Source organism: Taudactylus pleione, unplaced genomic scaffold (assembly GCF_031769625.1).
Source record: "Taudactylus pleione unplaced genomic scaffold, aTauple2 ptg000959l, whole genome shotgun sequence".
NCBI classification, from domain to species: Eukaryota; Metazoa; Chordata; class Amphibia; order Anura; family Myobatrachidae; genus Taudactylus; species Taudactylus pleione.
Window position 1 is genome coordinate 3969532 of NW_028285360.1, and position 19043 is coordinate 3988574.

At 43.7% G+C, this 19043-nt stretch overlaps 1 protein-coding gene across 1 annotated transcript in view; it reads right to left on the reverse strand.

Annotated features, from left to right (window-relative positions):
* Positions 1 to 19043, reverse strand: part of LOC148473178 (uncharacterized) — a 99912-nt gene that overhangs the window by 71113 nt on the left and 9756 nt on the right. Inside the window, exon 2 of the mRNA XM_088459957.1 lies at positions 1597 to 1698. Coding sequence (XP_088316083.1) covers positions 1597 to 1698 — 102 coding nt within the window. The remainder of the gene's footprint in view (positions 1 to 1596; positions 1699 to 19043) is intronic.

Below are 19043 nucleotides of genomic sequence, written 5' to 3' on the forward strand. Positions count from 1 at the left end.
CAACCACTAGCAAGAGATGTGAGGGGAGTGAGGTGGTGGGACCTTCCTCCAGCTCTCTACTGTGTAGCTACTAGGCACACGGGTGTAGCATGTGCTGCAGCCTGAAGTGCAGGCACCAGCAGAGGTGCCACCTGGCTGGCAAAGTCAGCACTTAGGACCAAAGTGAGCAGTGCTGCTCAGTACTATTCACAAGTGTCAAGAGTGTCGCAACGTGTGGGGTCAAGGGTGCAGCTCCCAACAAAACGTTCCATTCCCTAGAATGAGAGAGATCAGCACTGAGATTTCCAATGCAAATCACAGATCTCTCGCACAACAGTCGCTCCCCTACTTCCCGCTGCCCCAAACACGTAAAAACTTCCTTCTGCGCATGGTTGTTTAGAGCTCATTGGGGGGAATTCAATTCGGTGCGATGTTGAATAGCGATGGGAGGGAGCTACCGCAGCTATTCAATACATCGCGCTGTTTGGGCAGGCTAAGGATTTCTACTCACACCCCCCTGGGGATGCGAGGAGAAATCCAACCAAGTGCCAGATGCGCAGATGTTTTCCTGTTTAGCGCGGCTATTAACAGCCGTGCGCCCGGTACTTTGGTCAGAGAATGCCGGTTACCGCGCCTTAACACCCTTGTTAAGGCACGAAAATCGTCATTCTAAGACCACACAGCGCACTGAATTGAATAGCTCCGGGAGCTCGCTCCCGGCGCTATTCAATTCGCGTTAAATTGAATTGCCCCCATTGAGAAGGACGGCAGCGGAGAAGTCAGGACGGCACTGCAGCAAAAGAGGAGCGCAAATATGACAGCCAGGCTAGCCCATACATGGTCCTAGCAGTGATGAGTGATAACGGATAAAATTTTAGAAAGCAAAAAAGATTATAGAATATATTGGCAGAGTATACAGTGGTGCTGGGTGCGCAGTGGTGTGCGAATAAGTTGTCTACTGTGTGGACTAACATGCAAACAGGTGTTGATTTATGAACAGGTAAAAACAGGTAGCATAGGACATAGGGTAATACAGGCAAGGTCTGTAGATTGTATGCAGCTCTTCTGCTCCACGGGAGGTTTCTGTCCTCCCTGAGCTCGCCTTAGGACACCTGCATTACGGTTTGACAGGGGTACCGCCCCAGTCAAACTCCCCAAATTGCAATCTGGAGCGTATAGGATATGCTGGGCGTTGTACTGTGCTTGGCGTTATACAGTATGCAGGCATACTGTAGGATGACAGCGGAATTCTACTGTGCTGTGCAGTGGTGACACAGGGCAAAGTAGTATCTGTAGGGCTCCCTGTAGTGAGTAACTCAGGGTCATGTCCGTTCATACAGGACGCTGGGGAAGAAAGACACACGGTGTAGCAGCGCATGCGCAGGAAGTGCATGCCGGAGGTTAGGCCTCCATGCAGAGCGCTCCTCTAGCAGAAGAGTGGGAACAATAATAGAGGTATGTGGAAGCATGGGAGCCCAGAATGGCATGTGCTGTAGCATGTGGATGCATGTGTTGTGGTATGTGGAAGTAACAACTAGTGTTAAATTGTCTTTGAGAATACATTGAAATCCACATTATGGTCAAGCACTTCTCTACAAAATAATAGTTGGAGTCTACCTTTTTACAGATTTCAATCAACTGTAGCTGATACTTATTCTCATTTCTGTTAAAAGATGCAGCCAAATCCATGTGTACTTCAAATGTAACATTTGGAGGAGTCTAATGGAGAAAACAAACACAAAAACAAAAAAAATGAACATTCATTACAAGTGTCATGCTGGTCAGTATTTCCAAATCCATCCTAACAGAATAAAATGAGTCATTGTTTAAGGGAAGTGAAGAAAACTTGCGCGAACACGAGGATAGGAGTATGCAGCTCGAACTTCTGGAACTCAACCCCTACGTTCCTAGAAAATGTTAAAAGTTGAATTAAAATAAAATTTTATTTAAATAAACAATATCCGATTTAATCAAATGGGAGGTTGTTCCAGCGCTTCCCCAACCTATAGTCTCAAGATGTGTGGGTTTAAAAAAAAATGGTGTGGTCTAGCTACCAACAAGGCAGGACGTGCCCCCCTGAAGCTCCTGCTGCCGCCTCCTTTCTTCAGTTTTTTTTTTTTTTCGGCGGAGGGTCTCAGTGCCCTCTATTTTGCTTCCTGAGCATCTCCCTGTCTCTTCTGCACTCGGAGACCCCTCCGCTAAGACTCCAGATGGTCTCAGTGCCCACCCGCGGTTGAGGCCCACTTGAGATGCAGAAGCCGCAACCTTGATTTTGCCGCGGCCTGAACAGCCACCGCCCAGTTTCTCCATTTTGACTAGCTTTCTGGCAGACGTACCTACCTCCCCTGACCTGCCGCAGAACCCGCGACCTACCTGTCCTGCTTGATCAGAGGACGCTCCACTCTCTTGGGGGTCCGGAGTTCCAGCTTGTAGCAGCCATCCATCTTGAATTGAGAGCCCTTCTGCTGCAGACTGGTCTCAGAAGCTGTAACTGCTGCAGCTTCTAGAGGGGGGCTTCTAAACTATTATCGTTAACCTCTGAGCCTCCTTAGCTTCGGGAAATTTGGGTGCCTGCATCCAGGACTCCTCCCCCATTTTGCCAGCAGCTGCTAAAAGGCAGATTCACCTACTGCAAGCAGTTTATCCATCAAAGTCTGCTGGAGGTTGCACAATAGGATCTATATCTGAGGGATGAGATTTTCTGGCTGTATTCATACTCCTGTACAGGATTTCAAGGATTATTGTTCCTCTCAAACCCTTGCTAAAGTGGCTTCTTAAGATGCAATACTTTATCAGTCCCCTGCGGGTCTGGACTCCAAGTTTCACCTTATAATGTTACAGTGAGGACTGAATGCAACTCCTACTACTTCGCAATACCTACCTACCTATTTTCAAAAGATACACTTCTACATTTCTTTCTCTAAGGACCATGCCTAGGCCAGAAACATATGGGGTATGGGGGGTTGAAACAGACTTATGCAAACTTCTTGAGATTTTGGGATATGTTGTTGACAGTAAAAGCGACTGGAAACTCTAACACACACACACACACACACCCCCACCCCCCCACTCCAATTCGGAGGACTCTGACCCCTCTCCTCTAACCCACAAAGATCTACAGTCTCTTCCATGGTCTGTTCAAGCAGTTCAGATGGAGGTCCATAAGGCGGTTAATTCTCTTAAGCCGAGTTGAACGATCATAGTGCCAGAACTGATCACCTTGAGTCTAACCTGGATGAAATGGTTTCTTCTCAGCAGGCAGCGTATGCAGAACTCCATCGCTTGAGGCAGGATATGCTTCTCCTTCAAGACCAACAGGAAGATAAGGAAAGCAGAGCCAGGCGTAAACCTACTCAGGAGGTATCCCTGAGGAGATCAAAAGGTCCTCTTTGGATGAATACATAAAGAAGCTATTATCCCATCCATCTCCTGCAACCCCTGAAGACCATCTCTTGCTGGACAGAGCGCATAGGGCCCTCCGCCCTCGGTCAAAGGACTCGTCTCAACCCAAGGATGTTATTCTCCGGTGCCACTACTATACCGTTAAGGAGGATATCCTGCGTGAGGCTAGAAAAAAATACCCCTTGGTGTCATTCAGATGTACTTCTCTACAAATCTATGAAGATATTGTGCCAGCTACACTTCTGAAGAGGAAGGATTTTAAAGCTATCACGTCCCTACTTAGAGGCAACAGACGTTATCAATGGGGTTTTTCCTTTCCCCATTCTGATATGGCACTAAAATAGATTTCATTCAGTCAGCACCTTGGAGGAGGCTCTTGTTTGCTTGAGACCCTGGAACTTCCCTCTCCGTCCCCCTTATCGAGCAATACGACCTCGAGTCACGATGCCAGCTCTCCAGACCCCACCTCTACTCCTCAACAAGTTTTAGTCACAAATGGACGAAGGTATTGTCAGTGAAGAAATCGGCTGCTCTCGGTCCTGTAACTTGACTCTGAGCTCTAGTCATTAAGTTTTGTTGGCCATGTCCCCCTTGTAGGGTGTAACACCCTGATCCGGCCTTTGCAAACACCTGGCATTCTTTTTCCCACGGCTGGCACCATAGACAAGATCTCGTTTTTTACTCTGGTCTTTCTTCTAAACGTACAGCTAGGGCGAAATTTTATAATTAAAACTCTCTCTCTGGCACCCTTTCTTATAATCCTGAGATTATTATTATCATCATCAAGGAACTCCACTCTTACTATTCCGAGCTATACAATTTTAATAGCTCCGGAATAGGACCCAAGTAATGGATGATATTACGGAGTTTCTAAAATGTGCCAGGCTTCCTAGGGTCTCTCAACAGGAAGCTGCACAACTGAATTTAGATATAACGGATGAGGAGATAGCTGAGGTCCTTAAGGCCCAGAAATCCTCTAAAGCCCCTGTCGGCTTCTCTGCAGCCTATTATAAGACATTTTCTGCTGTCCTGGTCACCCACCTCTGCTCCCTATTTAATGCTATTCTGCATGGGGCTTCATTTCCCAAAACAATGTTGAAAGAGAATTGTGGTGATACATAAGCAGGGAAAAGACCCACGTGACTGTGCCAACTATAGGCTGATCACACTACTTAATTCTGATATTATCTATGCAAAGATTTTGGCTACACGGTTGAATGATGTTCTCCTGACCTGATAAATTATGACTTTATAATCAGGTGGAATTTATTCCAGACCGTCAGGCCAGGAACAATACCAGGAGAGCGATTGACCCTGCCTAAATTGTTAAGCATAGGCAGTCTCCCTTGATTATGTTGTCTCTAGATGCCGAAAAGGAATTTGAACGCATTCAGTGATCTTTTTTATTTAATGCCTCAAAAGCCTACTGCCTTTCAGCAGAGTTCCTCGCTTTATATTCCTCTCCTACGGCTAGAGTTCTTACAAATGGATTACTTTGAGCTCATGGTACTAGACAGGGATGCCCGTTGTCGCCCCTGGTCATCGCCCTATTAACTGAACCTTTAGCTGCTATGATTCAGCAACCTGACTCGGTCCTTGGAGTGGAGGTGGGATCTCGGGAATTTAAGATCTCATTATTTGCAGACAATGTTCTACTGTCCCTCTCACACACCCCCAAACCTCACTTCTGGCCCTCTGCCATATCAGGAGTATGGATATCTCTCAGTCTATAGAATTAACTTCTTTAAGTCTGAGGCTATGTTGCTCCAGGTTTCCTCCAAGGTGAAGAGTCTACTTTTGATTTATACTTTTAAATGGCAGGATCGTAGCATTAAGTATCTCGGAGTATATAAACACGTCTCATTAGGACTTCCTAGATCTTGAAAACTTTCCACAGCTCCTGGACAAGATTAAATAGAGATCCCACAGTTTGGAAAAGATACATCAGTTCCTGGCTGGGGAGGATCATTGCTAGCAAGACGAATCTGGTCCCTAAACTCCTCTACCTATTTCAAACCCTTCCAATGAAAGTCCAAAATAAAAATTTTAAAGACCCTCTCTATTACGGTTTGTCTGGAATGATAAGGCCCCTCGGATAGCCTGGAGTATACTTAAACAACCTAGATATGGGGGGGTAGGGAATTAAAAGACATTCAATTATATTATCTGGCTAGTCACTTAAGCCAGGTAGCAGCTACCTTTGCCCCTCCCGATTCTATATCCTGGGTAGATTTAAAGGCCCAATACCTAGGTGTACATTTCCTGGCTTCTATTTGGGGTTTATCTCGTAATCATTGACCTTTCTCTCTAAACTTTTTCTCTCTGTTAAATTCTGTATGTCCTTGTGGGATTTTTGTTGCTCCCGATACAAGCTGTCTACCCCCTCCTATCCTCTTGTCTCACTATGGAACAATCCTAATTTTCCACCTGGGGTCTCTTCTCCCCATTTTAAGCTCTGGCAGCAGGCTCAAACTTGCTTAGTTTAAGACCTCACCTTCTAATGATTGGGCCTCTATAGATGATATTAAGCAGGAATTCCCTTCCCTCTGCCCTCCCTTTTTCAAATTCTTCAATGTCCGTCACTTTCTCAGATCTCTTCCCCAGGCGTCCTGTATGCCCTCTTCCCTTTTGAAATTATTTTCCCTAGTTGGCCACTTCGCAGGGGAATGATCTCTTCTATCTACGAGGGTAGACTGAAAAGTAATGAGACTGATTTTTAGATTCAGACTCAGATGACTCCACAGGATCTGAACATTTTTTTTTTCTAAGTAGCGTCCTTCACATTCAATAAATTTTTTTCAGCATTTCAAAAATGATTCAAAAGACGTGAAGTAGACTGTTCTGTGACATCACTTTTAGTGTTGCAGCTGTGGCATTTTTCACTTCATCGTCTGTTGAGAACTTTCCATGCAGTTGTTTTTTCAGAGATGAGAATGCCCAGAAATCCCAGGGCACTAAGTCCGGGGTATATTGAGGGTGTTCCAGTGCGTCCCATTAATTTCAGTCAGTGTTGCCAATGCAACATAAGCAACATGTGGTTGGGCATGGTCTTGGAGCAAAAACCACTTTTTTTTAGCAAATGTGGTCTTTTCCTCTTCATGGCTCCACGCAAATGGACGTTTGCACACTAGTCACCATTAATTGTCTGTCCACGGGGAACCCAGTGCTGTAAGATCATACCATGCGCATCAAAGAACAGCAGAAGCATGATTTTAGATGCCAGAGGAAACAGAATTTTTGGGCAGAGGCGAATTCGCGTGTTTCTATACACTGGACTGTTTGGATTAAGGATTATAATGATGAATCCACAATTCGTCACAATCAATGTCAGGAAATCCGGTATCCTCTCCAACATTTGAACGGTGTTCTTGCCCGATTCAACTAGTCGTCGCATCTGCTTTTCTGTGAGATTTCTGGGTACCCACCTGGCACACACGCAATGCATTTTCAGTTCCTTTGTTAGAATATGCTGAACCCATTCTGTCATTTTGCAACATCTCCGCAGCTTTGGCAATGTTGACATCTGTAATCGCTGTGGATGGTCTCCCAGAACAGGTTTCATCAGTCACTCGTGTAGTACCCTGTTTGAAAAGCTTCCACCACCGAAACACTGCAGCATGGCTAATTTTCTTCACCGTATGCTTGCCGTAACATTTCATGAGTTTCATTTCAGCTATTTCCAAGTTTAACATAAAATTCAATCAATCACACATCTCTAACGTAATCTCACAGACATATCTTCCTCACCCGCCATGAAGAAACGTACTAAGAATCTTCCACTCGCTGTGACCAAACAAAGACTACGGCAGTCCAACCGCAGGTTCAGACACACAGATGTATGAGCTTCACAATAACCAGCATGATGTTGCCACATCTACTTATGGGACAGAAGAACAGATGCAGTTTCATTACTTTTTAATCAGCCCTCGTAAATTTTGCCTATTGATGTTACGTCTGTTCCTCAGGGCCGCCCTGAGCAGGAGTAGGAAAGGGATCTGGGACCACCTCCGGATGACTGCTGCTGGGAGGAAGTGAGGGAGAATATAGCTCCCTCACTATCTCAACACAAAGTAACTGCATATAAACTTTGCCATCTGTGGCATTACACACCGGACATACTTTCCAAAATGTTCCCTACCTCTGCTGCGGGCTGTTGGCGGAACTGTGGCCACAGAGGAACGCATCTCCACATTTGGTGGACATGCCCTCAAAATTGTTCCATTTTGAAAGGAGGTTCTCTCAATTATCAATTCCCTCTCTGGCCTCTCGCTCTCTTTGAATCTATGGGTGTTCCTGCTCTCATGACCATTTCCAGATATAAATTTTCTGCTGAACAAATTGTTCTCCCATATCTTAGCTGTGGCTAAATCTTTATTAGCTAGAAATTGGAGATAACCTGACCCTCCCGTAGTTTCTGTCCTTGTGAGTTACGTTTGGTATATTTCTAGCATGGAAAGAGATTACATGCTACCTACACAATTGGCCTCACAAAATTGAACTTGTATGGGGCCCCTGGCTCTTGAGAGAAAGCCATCGCTCATCTCCCTCTCGATTGGTGCTCTCTTTGTGCGTACAGGGTTCTTAAACAGATTGTCTGCCTTGCCGTCCAGGGGTCCTCCTTACCGGATTTTGGCCTTTGTGGCCTGGTAAGGCTTGGTCCATCACTTACCATTTGTATTTTTGTGTTGGGTATTGTTTGATATATACCTGTCTTCTACCCCTTTCTCCCCCCTCCCCCATGTCTTTGGTTTTTGGGTTTCCATGCCTAGCTTTACAAAACTGCTGAGACATTTTTGATATATAAGTTTTATTCTTTTTGATGTGGATTCTATTGTTTGCTTTACCAAATAAAAAGTAAAAAAAAAAAGGAAAACAATTATATCGTACAATGCGAGTCCAAAAACACACACTTAAGATATATGCTCACCGTAAAAGTAGTATTGCACCATTACCCATTGGTGATTGCACTGTCAATGATGGTGATTTGGACCAAATAAAACCTACAAGATCGTACTCACTAGGGGAGCCAATCCCACCCAATTATTGTAATCCCAGGATACGGGTTGAAAAAAAATCTCAATCCCGGTATTCCCGGAATTGAAGAGCATGCTCTAAGAAGCCAGCAGAGACACGCATGAAATGTGTTCGTTTATCCCTCACACAGCTTATCTTCACTCATACAGCTCTTCCCTCTAATGCAATTTATCTTCCCTGATGTGGCTCCCCTCCCTCATGCAGCTCTTTCCTACCTCTCTCTTGCGCACCGTGATGTCCTTCTCAGTACTCCTCCACCACTTGACCCCTGGGACTCCCTTAAACAGGCTGTGATACTGACTGTTGGTGAACTGGCATGCGGCCGCGTAACCTATGACGTTACTCCTCTGCATTGCAGTTATAGGTCACGGCACAGGCCGCTGGAAGAGCCTAGCGCTGCCCAGGCCAGAAGAACAGATAATTGGTGCCTCCAATTTTAGGATTAAAATCCCAGGCTTTTTGAGGCTAAACCCTGGGATCCCGCGGATTGACTTCCCTATTGTTCACGCCAGGCTGTTTGAGCAGGGCGCCGCGCCCTGCCCGATTTTTTAAAAGGCAAAATGAACCCTGCCCCCTTTAGCTAAAACAGCCTGGCCGCTGCCGTTCTACCACCGCGTGAATAGATGCTATGCGCATGCACATGGCATATATTCACATTAAGGAGAAGCTTCAGGGAAGCCCAGCACCTACCCCTATTAGTGACATCTAGGGGGCCACACCGCCCACAACAGTGATATCGGCAGGTCTGTACCCCGTTCACCGACCGGCCACGCCACCTTTTTGGGCGCACGCTACTGCCCCTCGGTCCCCAGCACCCTGCCTGCAACTGATCCTAGCAGTTTCACTACTTCCCTAGTACTCACCCTTTATAATGTGTAATTTGCCTTGTACATTTATTAATAATCTAGATGTCTATTAATTTAATAGTAATGGAGTGCTTCCTCTTATCTCATTATAGAGAGGTATAATGCCTTAAATAATCTATAGTGTTAGGGATGGTCCTCCCAATTTAAGACGACACAATCAATATATAAAAAAAAATACTATTCATTCAAAAAGGTGAAGATACATTAGTCTTAAAGAAGAAAACAAAAAATTGCAATTAAAGTATTAAAATAAGGACAGAAAATACTAAAAATTATAGAAAATAAGAAATGCAGGAGCGAATGGGAAAAGAGTAACCTCAAAATAGCTGCAACATGAATCACAAATCTCTGATGCACCCTTGAATTTCTAATTTTCTATCAAATTTATTTTTTTGCTTTTAGTATTTTTGTTCTTATTTTAATACTTATATTTTAATCTTAATTGCAATTACTTTAAGTTTTATGCTTTATGGTTCAAGTAAATTTTTTATATATTGGTCATGTCTTCTTAAAAATCGGGAGCACCATCCCTAAAGAGATTATTTTTGGAGGCACCAAACCCGGGACATTAAGATTACTTAAACCCACAGGTAGTGGCGCATGCAATTATCTGTTCTTCTGGCCTGGGCAGAGTGGAGCTTTTCCGGCAGCTCAGAACCAGCCCGAGCCTTATACCTCTCTGCAATGAGATAACAAGACTATCACATTACTATTAAACCGACGGACATCAGGATTATAAATGTTCAGGGCAAATTACACATTTATAAAGGGTGAGTACAATCTTGAAAGATTTATGTGATCCTGTTCACCATACCTAACAGTAGACACTATGTTGCTTTTTCCATAACCCTTTCTGAGTATCCTGAGGATCACCTACCAGAAGATTTAAAAGCCAACAGTGAAATCTGCAATCACCAGTGGGTAATGGTACAATATTACTCAAGGCTCAATTACATTCAACAATTGATGAGCATATCATATTGGAGTGTCTGTTTATGGACTCAGTGTACTCTATATTTGGTAAAATAACCCACACATCTTGAGACTAAAGATCATAGAAGCACTGGAACAACCCCGCATTGGTTCATTACCTATGTTTCTCAAATCATACCAGGAAGTAGAATGAAAGCACTTAAAAGCAAAATCTGAAATGCAAAGAATTACTGGCTCTACTGCTTCCAGGCAATCCATTCTAAAAATATAAAATAACTTTTCCTTGATGGATTGGGGTGGGGGGCTTACAGGCTGTAAACACAGCTGGAGTATTTTATTTTTTTATTTTATTTTTTAAGCAAATGCACTAATATGAAGAAGAAACCTCCTTCAGCCTCTAGAAATTCACTGGTCAGGATTGGGGATTACTAAAAATGTCCACTCCGATGTAAGATAAAGATAGTTCATCAGGTCAGGGGTGGAACCATCAGCGGTGCAGCAGGGATAAAGGGGCCCGCAGCCGAACAGTCTTTGCTGGTCTGCTGACAGCTGTACTGCCCAGGTCAGCGACTTGCGTGTGAGTGGCAGAGACGGAGCACGACATCACGATAGTCTCGTCCCTGACGTGAAGAGGAGCACAGTCTGTATACGATGGAATAAAGCATTAAGGAGCAGCGGTGGGGTGTGTCTGCACAACTAGGGACTTTGCAGGTACACCAAATAATGCTATCATTGTGTACCATTATACCACATTTCAACTGTCTTAATGACGTAAAAATAATGCAAATTCACGATAGAAAGTATATGAGAATTTATAGGACTTTGACAAGTCTCAGCTGCAAAAGGTTTAGATATTTTCTATCAGTAGCAAGCAGACCGTGGTACTGTAGATTGTTACCCTGGATAAATATTGAAAGATCATTTTTATCATAAGTAAAGTACAAATATTGCATAGAAAATATTCTAAATGTTGCAAAATGAAGAAGCCTGCAAAATCTGTGAACCAAATTAAATGTTAAAGACCGTAATTCACTACCTAAAAATATCAGACACCCTCTCTCACTAATCAAATCTTGTAACAATGTCTCAGTTAATCAGATCCACATGCTACCAGTCTAACTCCACAACTGGTTGATCTTCCACCGAAGTGAGCTCTCCTATAGAAAAGCCCCATCACACTACGGACCTGATTCAGAGATGTATGCTAAAACGATGGTTAGCGCACATCTGCGATGGTGGGAAGACTGTGCATGCGCAGGAGGTGTACTGTGCATGTTCAGCCCTTCATCTGCGATTTCACTCGCGGACTTCCTTATCTTGCAAGCTGCCGGGAATGGGTCAGGCTGCGGTAAGCTTCAGCTACCGCAGCCCGGACAAATGAGCCATAGCGACCAATGGTCGTGATTGTTCGGATGGTGATCCCAACATTATGATCTCAGTCGCAGCGCTGGGGTTATGCAGATGCAGCAAGGTGGTGTCTGACACCTCCTTCTGCATTTGCATTTTAGATGGACGGAATTGCACAACCGCTTGTGTGCGGCAATTCCGTCCATCTCTGAATCAGGATCTACAGTATATGTAAAGCTTCCACAAATCCATACGTAGAGTGATTTTGGAATAATTTTCTGTTAAGATGTCATCAATCATTCTTAAGTGTGGACAGGGTGACAGTGTTCTCCCCAGAAATTGTTTCCAGCCGGTGGCATCAAGCAGTAGCCGGGTGGGGGCTTTCGCAATTATGCGCACGCCAAGAAAAGAGGTATCTGCCTTACCATTCCAGCCCCACAGGTCTCAGGCTGCTCCCCCACTGGCTCTCAGTCAAAAGTGCCCGTTATGCAGTGCCCCCTGTAGTTTTCCCCTTTATACAGTGCCCCCTGTAGTTTTCCCCTTTATACAGTGCCCCCTGTAGTTTTCCCCTTTATACAGTGCCCCCTGTAGTTTTCCCCTTTATACAGTGCCCCCTGTAGTTTTCCCCTTTATACAGTGCCCCCTGTAGTTTTCCCCTTTATACAGTGCCCCCTGTAGTTTTCCCCTTTATACAGTGCCCCCTGTAGTTCTGCTTTGCCCTTATGCATTGCCCCCAGGCTGAAGTAGTGCCCCTATGTAGTGCACCCAGGCTGGCCCCTTATGCAGTGCCTCTAGGCATAAATAGGGCCCCTTAGGCAATGCCCCCAGACTGGTCCCAGTCCCAGCCCAGAACTTACCTTAACTTGCTCGCCGCTCGCGCTCCCACTGCCTCGCTCTGACTGGATCTAACGATGCGCTCGCAGAAAACAGCCTGGGGAGAACACTGACATTTATAGCAGTAATGAAAAGATAGAATATTGTAAGATACTATGAGGACAATATAAATAGTGAACTTTTGTTCACAGGAAAGACGATATTCCTAGTTTTTGCAAACCACATACACAAATATATTCCTTTAACCACAAGACCAGAAGTACCAAGGGGGAAGGGGGGCTTTGGCCAGCCATGGAGAAGTGGCATGTTCACCATTCTCTGTGCACTTCACAGCAGGGGATGTAGTCAGGATCCCGGGGGTGATTATCCCGACTGTCACAATACCGGCAGCAGAATCCAGACGAATTCCGATGGTGAGCATTAGGGTAACATTTACGGTTAGGCTTAGGCACTAGGGGCAGGGTTAGTGTTAGGCTGTAATAGGGGACGGTTAGGGTTAGAATGCTCACTAAAATCAATCAGGATTTTGATCGTCGGAATGGTCACTGCTGGGATATCATACCCAACTCCGCAGCAGCACACATAAGGTCCTATTTACTACAATCCACATTTCAAATTCGATTGTAGTGTGATATTTTTGCCTAAATTGCAAATTTAGGAAATATAGGAATTTATCAAAAATCCCTTGCATGGACAGAGCTTGCGATAAAGTTCTGTCCCTGCGAATCCCCTCCGCAGTCTTCTTACTGTATTTCTCACACAAAATACAGTGAGATTCTGATTCACAAACCTGCCCCGCAAGCATCTGATCACACCACCCTATAGAACTTGGGCCCACAAATAAGTCTTGGTGGCCCAGCATATGGCAATTAGGAGAGTTTTGTTTCATAATTTTTTGTATTTTCTTATAACAGATTCTCCAATGCTGGGAAATTCACTATGCCTTGTGTGTGCTGCACCTAGTCTTAAATTGATATAGACACCTGCAGCTCCGAATTCAGAAGCATCTAGAGAATTTTAGCAAACTGAGTATGCGCTGCAGCAAACATACACAAATCTTTTTTGCATCTCCAGGCAATTCTGAGTCGGACAGATCTCAGCCGCTTCTCTCCATACAGGAAATGTGTTTTTCTGGGTGTCATCCACGTAAATGCACAGAAAAGAACTGTGGTGTGCAGATTATATATTTTTACATACATAAAATGTCCACCCTCGTTTCATCTTCAGCATCCTGGTAGATGGCAGATTTTTAATCAAGAATGTCTCGTTACATTTTTCCATTCATCCTTCCTTCAATTACATGAAGTATGCTAGTACTGTATACTGAAAAACAGCCCCACACCATGATGTTCCCACCTCCAAACTTCACTGTTGGTATGGTGTTTTTGGGGTGATTTGCAATGTAATTTCTCCTCAAAAAATGGTGTTTTATGGCATCCAAAGAGTTCAATTTTGGTCTCATCTGACCAGACTATATACTCCCAGTATTTCACAGGCTTGTCCAAATGTTGTGCAGCAAACTTTAAATGAGCTTCAACATGCTTTTCCTTCAGCAATGGAGACTTGTGTGGTGAGCATGCATACAGGCCATGGCGGTTGAGTGCATTACTTATTGATTTCTTTGAAACAATTGTACCTGTTAATTCCAGGTCTTTCTGAAGCTCTCCACAAGTGGTCCTTGGCTCTTGGACAAGTCATCTGATAATGCTTTTCACTCCTTTGTCAGAAATTTTGCGAGGAGCAGCTGGTCGTGGCCGGTTTTTGGTGAAATTATGTTCTTTCCACTTCTGGATTATGGTCCCAACAGTGCTCACTGGAACTTTCAGAAATTCTTCTGTAATTAATGCCATCAGTATGTTTTAAGAAGGTCTTGAGAAAGCTCTTTAGTTTTACCCATCATGAGATGTTTCTTGTGTGACACCTTGGTAATGAGACACCTTTTTATAGGCTTTCAGTTGAGACTGAACCAGTTTACATTAATTTGCATTGACAAGGGGCAGGATTGCTTTCTAATTACTGATAGCTTTCAGATGGTGTCTTGACTTTCCATGCCTTTTTGCACCTCCCTTTCTTCATGTGTTCAATACTTTTTCCCTGTTTCATTTCACATAACTTAATTTATGGACATATATGGTTTGATTTCTTTGCATGTGTGGATTGCATGGGTTATTGTGGACACTTGGTGAAAATGTCATTATTATTATTATCTTTTATTTTTATGGCGCCACAAGGGTTCCGCAGCGCCTTACAAAGTACATAAACATTTGAACAAAACAAGAAAACACTGACATACAGTACAAGACATTGCAGGACAAGTACATGGTATATAAACATTTGGAGGATAGAGTAGATAACGATGTAAGTAAAGGATGAAAAATACATGAGGTAAGAGGGCCCTGCTCGTGAGAGCTTACATTCTAAAGGAGGGGTAGACAGACAGGGGCAACACAGAAGGGGTAGATAGTGAGGAAGGAGCATGGAGCAGTGGGTTAGGATGTATGCTGCGGAATGTGTATAAGATGACCTTGTGTTATGTCAAAATTGAAGTGCTTCATTCATCTATATGACAAAAATAGATATTATTTATGTGTTATTTGCATAAGAAATGTACAAAATAAAGTAGTTTGCCCTTTAATTTTTGTCTGTTAAATTTTAGCATCTAAATACATCCAGCTAAAATGTGGCTATTATGGGACTGTCCCGCCATCCTAATAGCGAGTACTATAGTCCCGGCTGCTGGATGCTATGCCATGCTCCTGTGAGTGGGTACTACTTACATGCTAGGCCCACCTACAGAGAGGTGCAGCCATGCCCAACATTCAGTGGCCATGCCCCCTCCAGGGAGGCACCCCCGGGATGTTGCTATACTCTGGTCCAGGATTTCTTATGGCAGCCCTAGAGGGGACCGGCAGAGACAGTAGGGAATAGGGCTTAGTGGTGGGGTAGCAAATCCATGGAGGGAGGGAGGTAGTTAAGAGTGGAGGAACAGGAAGGGTGGTTGAGAGAAGTAGAGGGTTGTAAGGGAGACTGGTGAGAGAAAAAAAGGTGGAACAGCAAGTGGAGGAGACTAGAGGGGGAGGATAGTGGTGGAAGAAGTAGGTAAAGCAGAGGATTATGTAGACACTGAATAAGGGGGGTGATTGAAGTAAAGGTGTTCATGCTGTGGTAATGAGTGAGGTGAAAACTGGAGTGGAGGCTGTGTGATGTAGGGACAGTGTGGATAAATGTGGTTAGATGTTCAAATACAGGTAAAAGAACAGTGCTGCCAATGTATGAGCACAGCTCCAAAAGTGAAATATAAAGAGAAGTAGATGAGTAATGGGTGTAGGAATTAGTTACTAAAATAAGGAATGTTAAAGTAGTTAGTAGTGAAGCAGTGGAGAGAGGCAATACAGTACAAACAGGATTTTCAGTAGCATGAATGCAAAAATTACAATGTACAGAGCCAATCTAGCCAAAGATGTTTTAAACAACAAGAGCAATCAGTAAGGGCAGCACTTGAAATGTTTAAGCAGGGAGTGTAGTAAAGAGTTTCCTGGATATACATACAGCAGCTGTTAATGATGGTGAACTGGCTTATTCCCACAAGTATGTTTGTTGTCCTTCAGAAAGTGTTCTGGATTTCAAGATGTTCTCTTTCAGTTTAACTCCAGCATAACTCCGTCATAGTTATTAAATTGTAAGTACACTTATAATCTAACACTTGAAACGAACACTAACTTTAGCAGCCAAAGGCTTTAGCAGCCTAACAGATCACTAATAAGTAAAGCTACAAACATGTGTCTGTGTGTTCACTGATACTCAGTACTCAACACACACTAGATTGGGATGCAATAAAGTCTAAGGTAAACAAAAATTGAGATGGGAGTAGACCATCACACATTCACCAGAGGGAAAAAAAAAAAAAAAAAAAACTTACTTCATTTATAGTAGTGTCAACTAATACAAAAGAAGTAGTAAATTACCTAAAATAATTTTTAAACACTGCGCAATGGCAATCAAGGCATCTGATGAGAACAGAAGTAGTAAATTACCTGCAAATCAGGCGAATGCATGGTGTGCATATGGCTAATAAAATTTCCAGCATAACTTCGTCATAGTTATTAAATTGTAAGTACACTTATAATCTAACACTTGAAACGAACACTAACTTTAGCAGCCAAAGGCTTTAGCAGCATAACAGATCACTACAATAGCAACTTTACAAAATGTGTGTCGAAGCTGGATAATTGGCTGAGATAAGAGCAGCTTAAAATGAGATCGTAACAACGCCATCTTGTGACTGGCCGCAAGACGCCATCTTGTAAATCAGATCGCAAAACTCCATTTTGCGAATGGCCACCCAGCTCCATTTTAGCTAAACTCACACTTAAGTACATATGGCGATGTTACTATTAGCATCATGCGTTTGCATCTTACACCATTTCTCATACACACATAAATACGCACAATTGCGCTGTTAACGAGTCGCACATTAGCGAATTGATAAGATCCTGTATGAAAACGCTGTTTGTTAGCTTCATGCGCATGCATTTGCCCCAAGTTAACTAGCGTCTTTATATCAAACCCCAAATACTTACACAGTTCATATTCACATAAAAGGTCTCAAGCTTTAAAGTATAAGATTCAAGTTTGTTCATTTATTATAATTGCTGTGAAATAAAGGTTATTTGGTAGCTAAGGTTTAATACATGATAAGTAAGTCATGTTTGATATTATACTGATCTGCACTCTTTCAACAGCATTCTGGTATCGTCAGTGTGAAGATCGCAACATGCATTCTCAACTTATGGACCGCAGAGACAAAGCACCGAAATGTACATTATATGACCAACTGTTAGGATGTGCATGAGGCAGGAAACCAGAGACAACCAGTTGTTAGAGGCTGGACTGTGTATTTGAATCAACCTGTTAAATGCTCTGCAACAGATGCATTCTCCTTGGGAACCAATGGCATCAGCGACAAGCCTCTCTAGTGTGTTGTCTGTTTCTGTGAGAGTATAAATGTGTGTTGTGACCCCAGTCTGAGTCTTCTTGCTGAATGCTGATAGACGGGGGTTTCTTGCTGATGCCTACATCTGGTCCAGAAGCGCTGCGTATGTATAACTGTACTTGGGTCTGTATAATTCTTTGCGCTAAATTGTACTTAGATCATAGTGTGTAACTGACTGTACTTTTACTTGAAATATCACTTTGTGCTTTGGAACCACAGGTTCAAGGTCTAGAGTCTTTATTTACTGTATGACTGCGTACGCAAAATAGCGTCATCCTTAGAGGTTTATAGGCAGGATATTAGAAGGTATAGGCAGGATATTAGAAAGTATAGGCAGGATATTAGAAAGTATAGGCAGGAGTGTATAGAGGTTCTAATTCAATATCCTTATATGAGTTATGGTAGACTTATCTTTGTTAACTCTTTTTCTTTGAAGTTCACAGGGTCCACAGGAACTACCTTGGGGTATGTAGCTGGAGTAATCCATTGCACCAAACAGCTATGGCTTTCAAACTCCGAGCATGCACAGGACCTCCTCCCTATATACCCCGCCCCCAGCCACAGGCATTCAGTTCGTAAACGGCAATAGACGGAAAGTGGAGAAAGAAGTACAACGTACACAAGAAACACTCAAAAAACGAAGAGGGAATCAATGACACGAAGAAAAAAGAAAGAAACTGAGACCGGATGCGTCAGGGTGTGTGCCCTGTGGACTCTATGAACCTCGAAGAGAAAGTTAACAAAAAGGTAAGTCTACCATAACTCTTATTTTTTACTTCGGGTTTCATAGGGTCCACAGGAACTACCTTGGGGATGTCCTAAAGCAGTTCCCTTAATGGTGGGGACGCTCCTGAGCAGAGAGGAGAATCAGCCGCCCAAAGGTTAGCATCCTGGGAGGCAAAAGTATCAAATGCATAGAATTTGATGAAAGTGTGGACCGAAGACCAAGTCGCCGCCTTGCATAACTGTTCTGCAGATGCGCCATGTCTAAACGCCCACGATGGTCCCACAAACCGAGTAGAATGTGCCGTCACAGTGTTCGGAACAGGGAGTATACACATGAGAAATAGGTCATAAGCAGCCACCGAGCCAGAGACTGCTTGTTAGCTGGCCAGCCTCGCTTATGAAAGCCATACAAACACAACACAAAATATGCATCTGACTTCCTGATGGAGCTGGTACGATCCACGTAGATACGAAGAGCTTGAACAACATCCAGTGAAGCTTCACCTATAGAAAGGCCAGAAGACTAAAAGGCTGGGACTACAACTTCTTCATTCATATGAAAACGGGATACCACCCTTGTACAGCTCTATTCTGTAAGCGCTCCCAAATCAGAAACTCTGCGAGCTGAGGAGATAGAGAGGAGAAAGAGAATCTTCGCTGTCAACCATTTGCGGTCCATTGTGTCTAAAGGTTCAAATGGGGAAGCCTGCTGCGCAGAGAACCAAGGATAGATCCCACGGTGCCACCGGAGGGACAAACGGAGGTTGCAGACAGAGAACACCCTGAAAAAAATGTTCTAACATCTGGCAGAGGGGCAATTCTGCACTGGAACCAAACTGACAATGCAGAAACCTGAACTCTCAAGATAGCCAGGTGAAGACCTAAGTCTAGTCCCTTGTCCTGGAGACCTTGTGGTTGTGACGCGATTC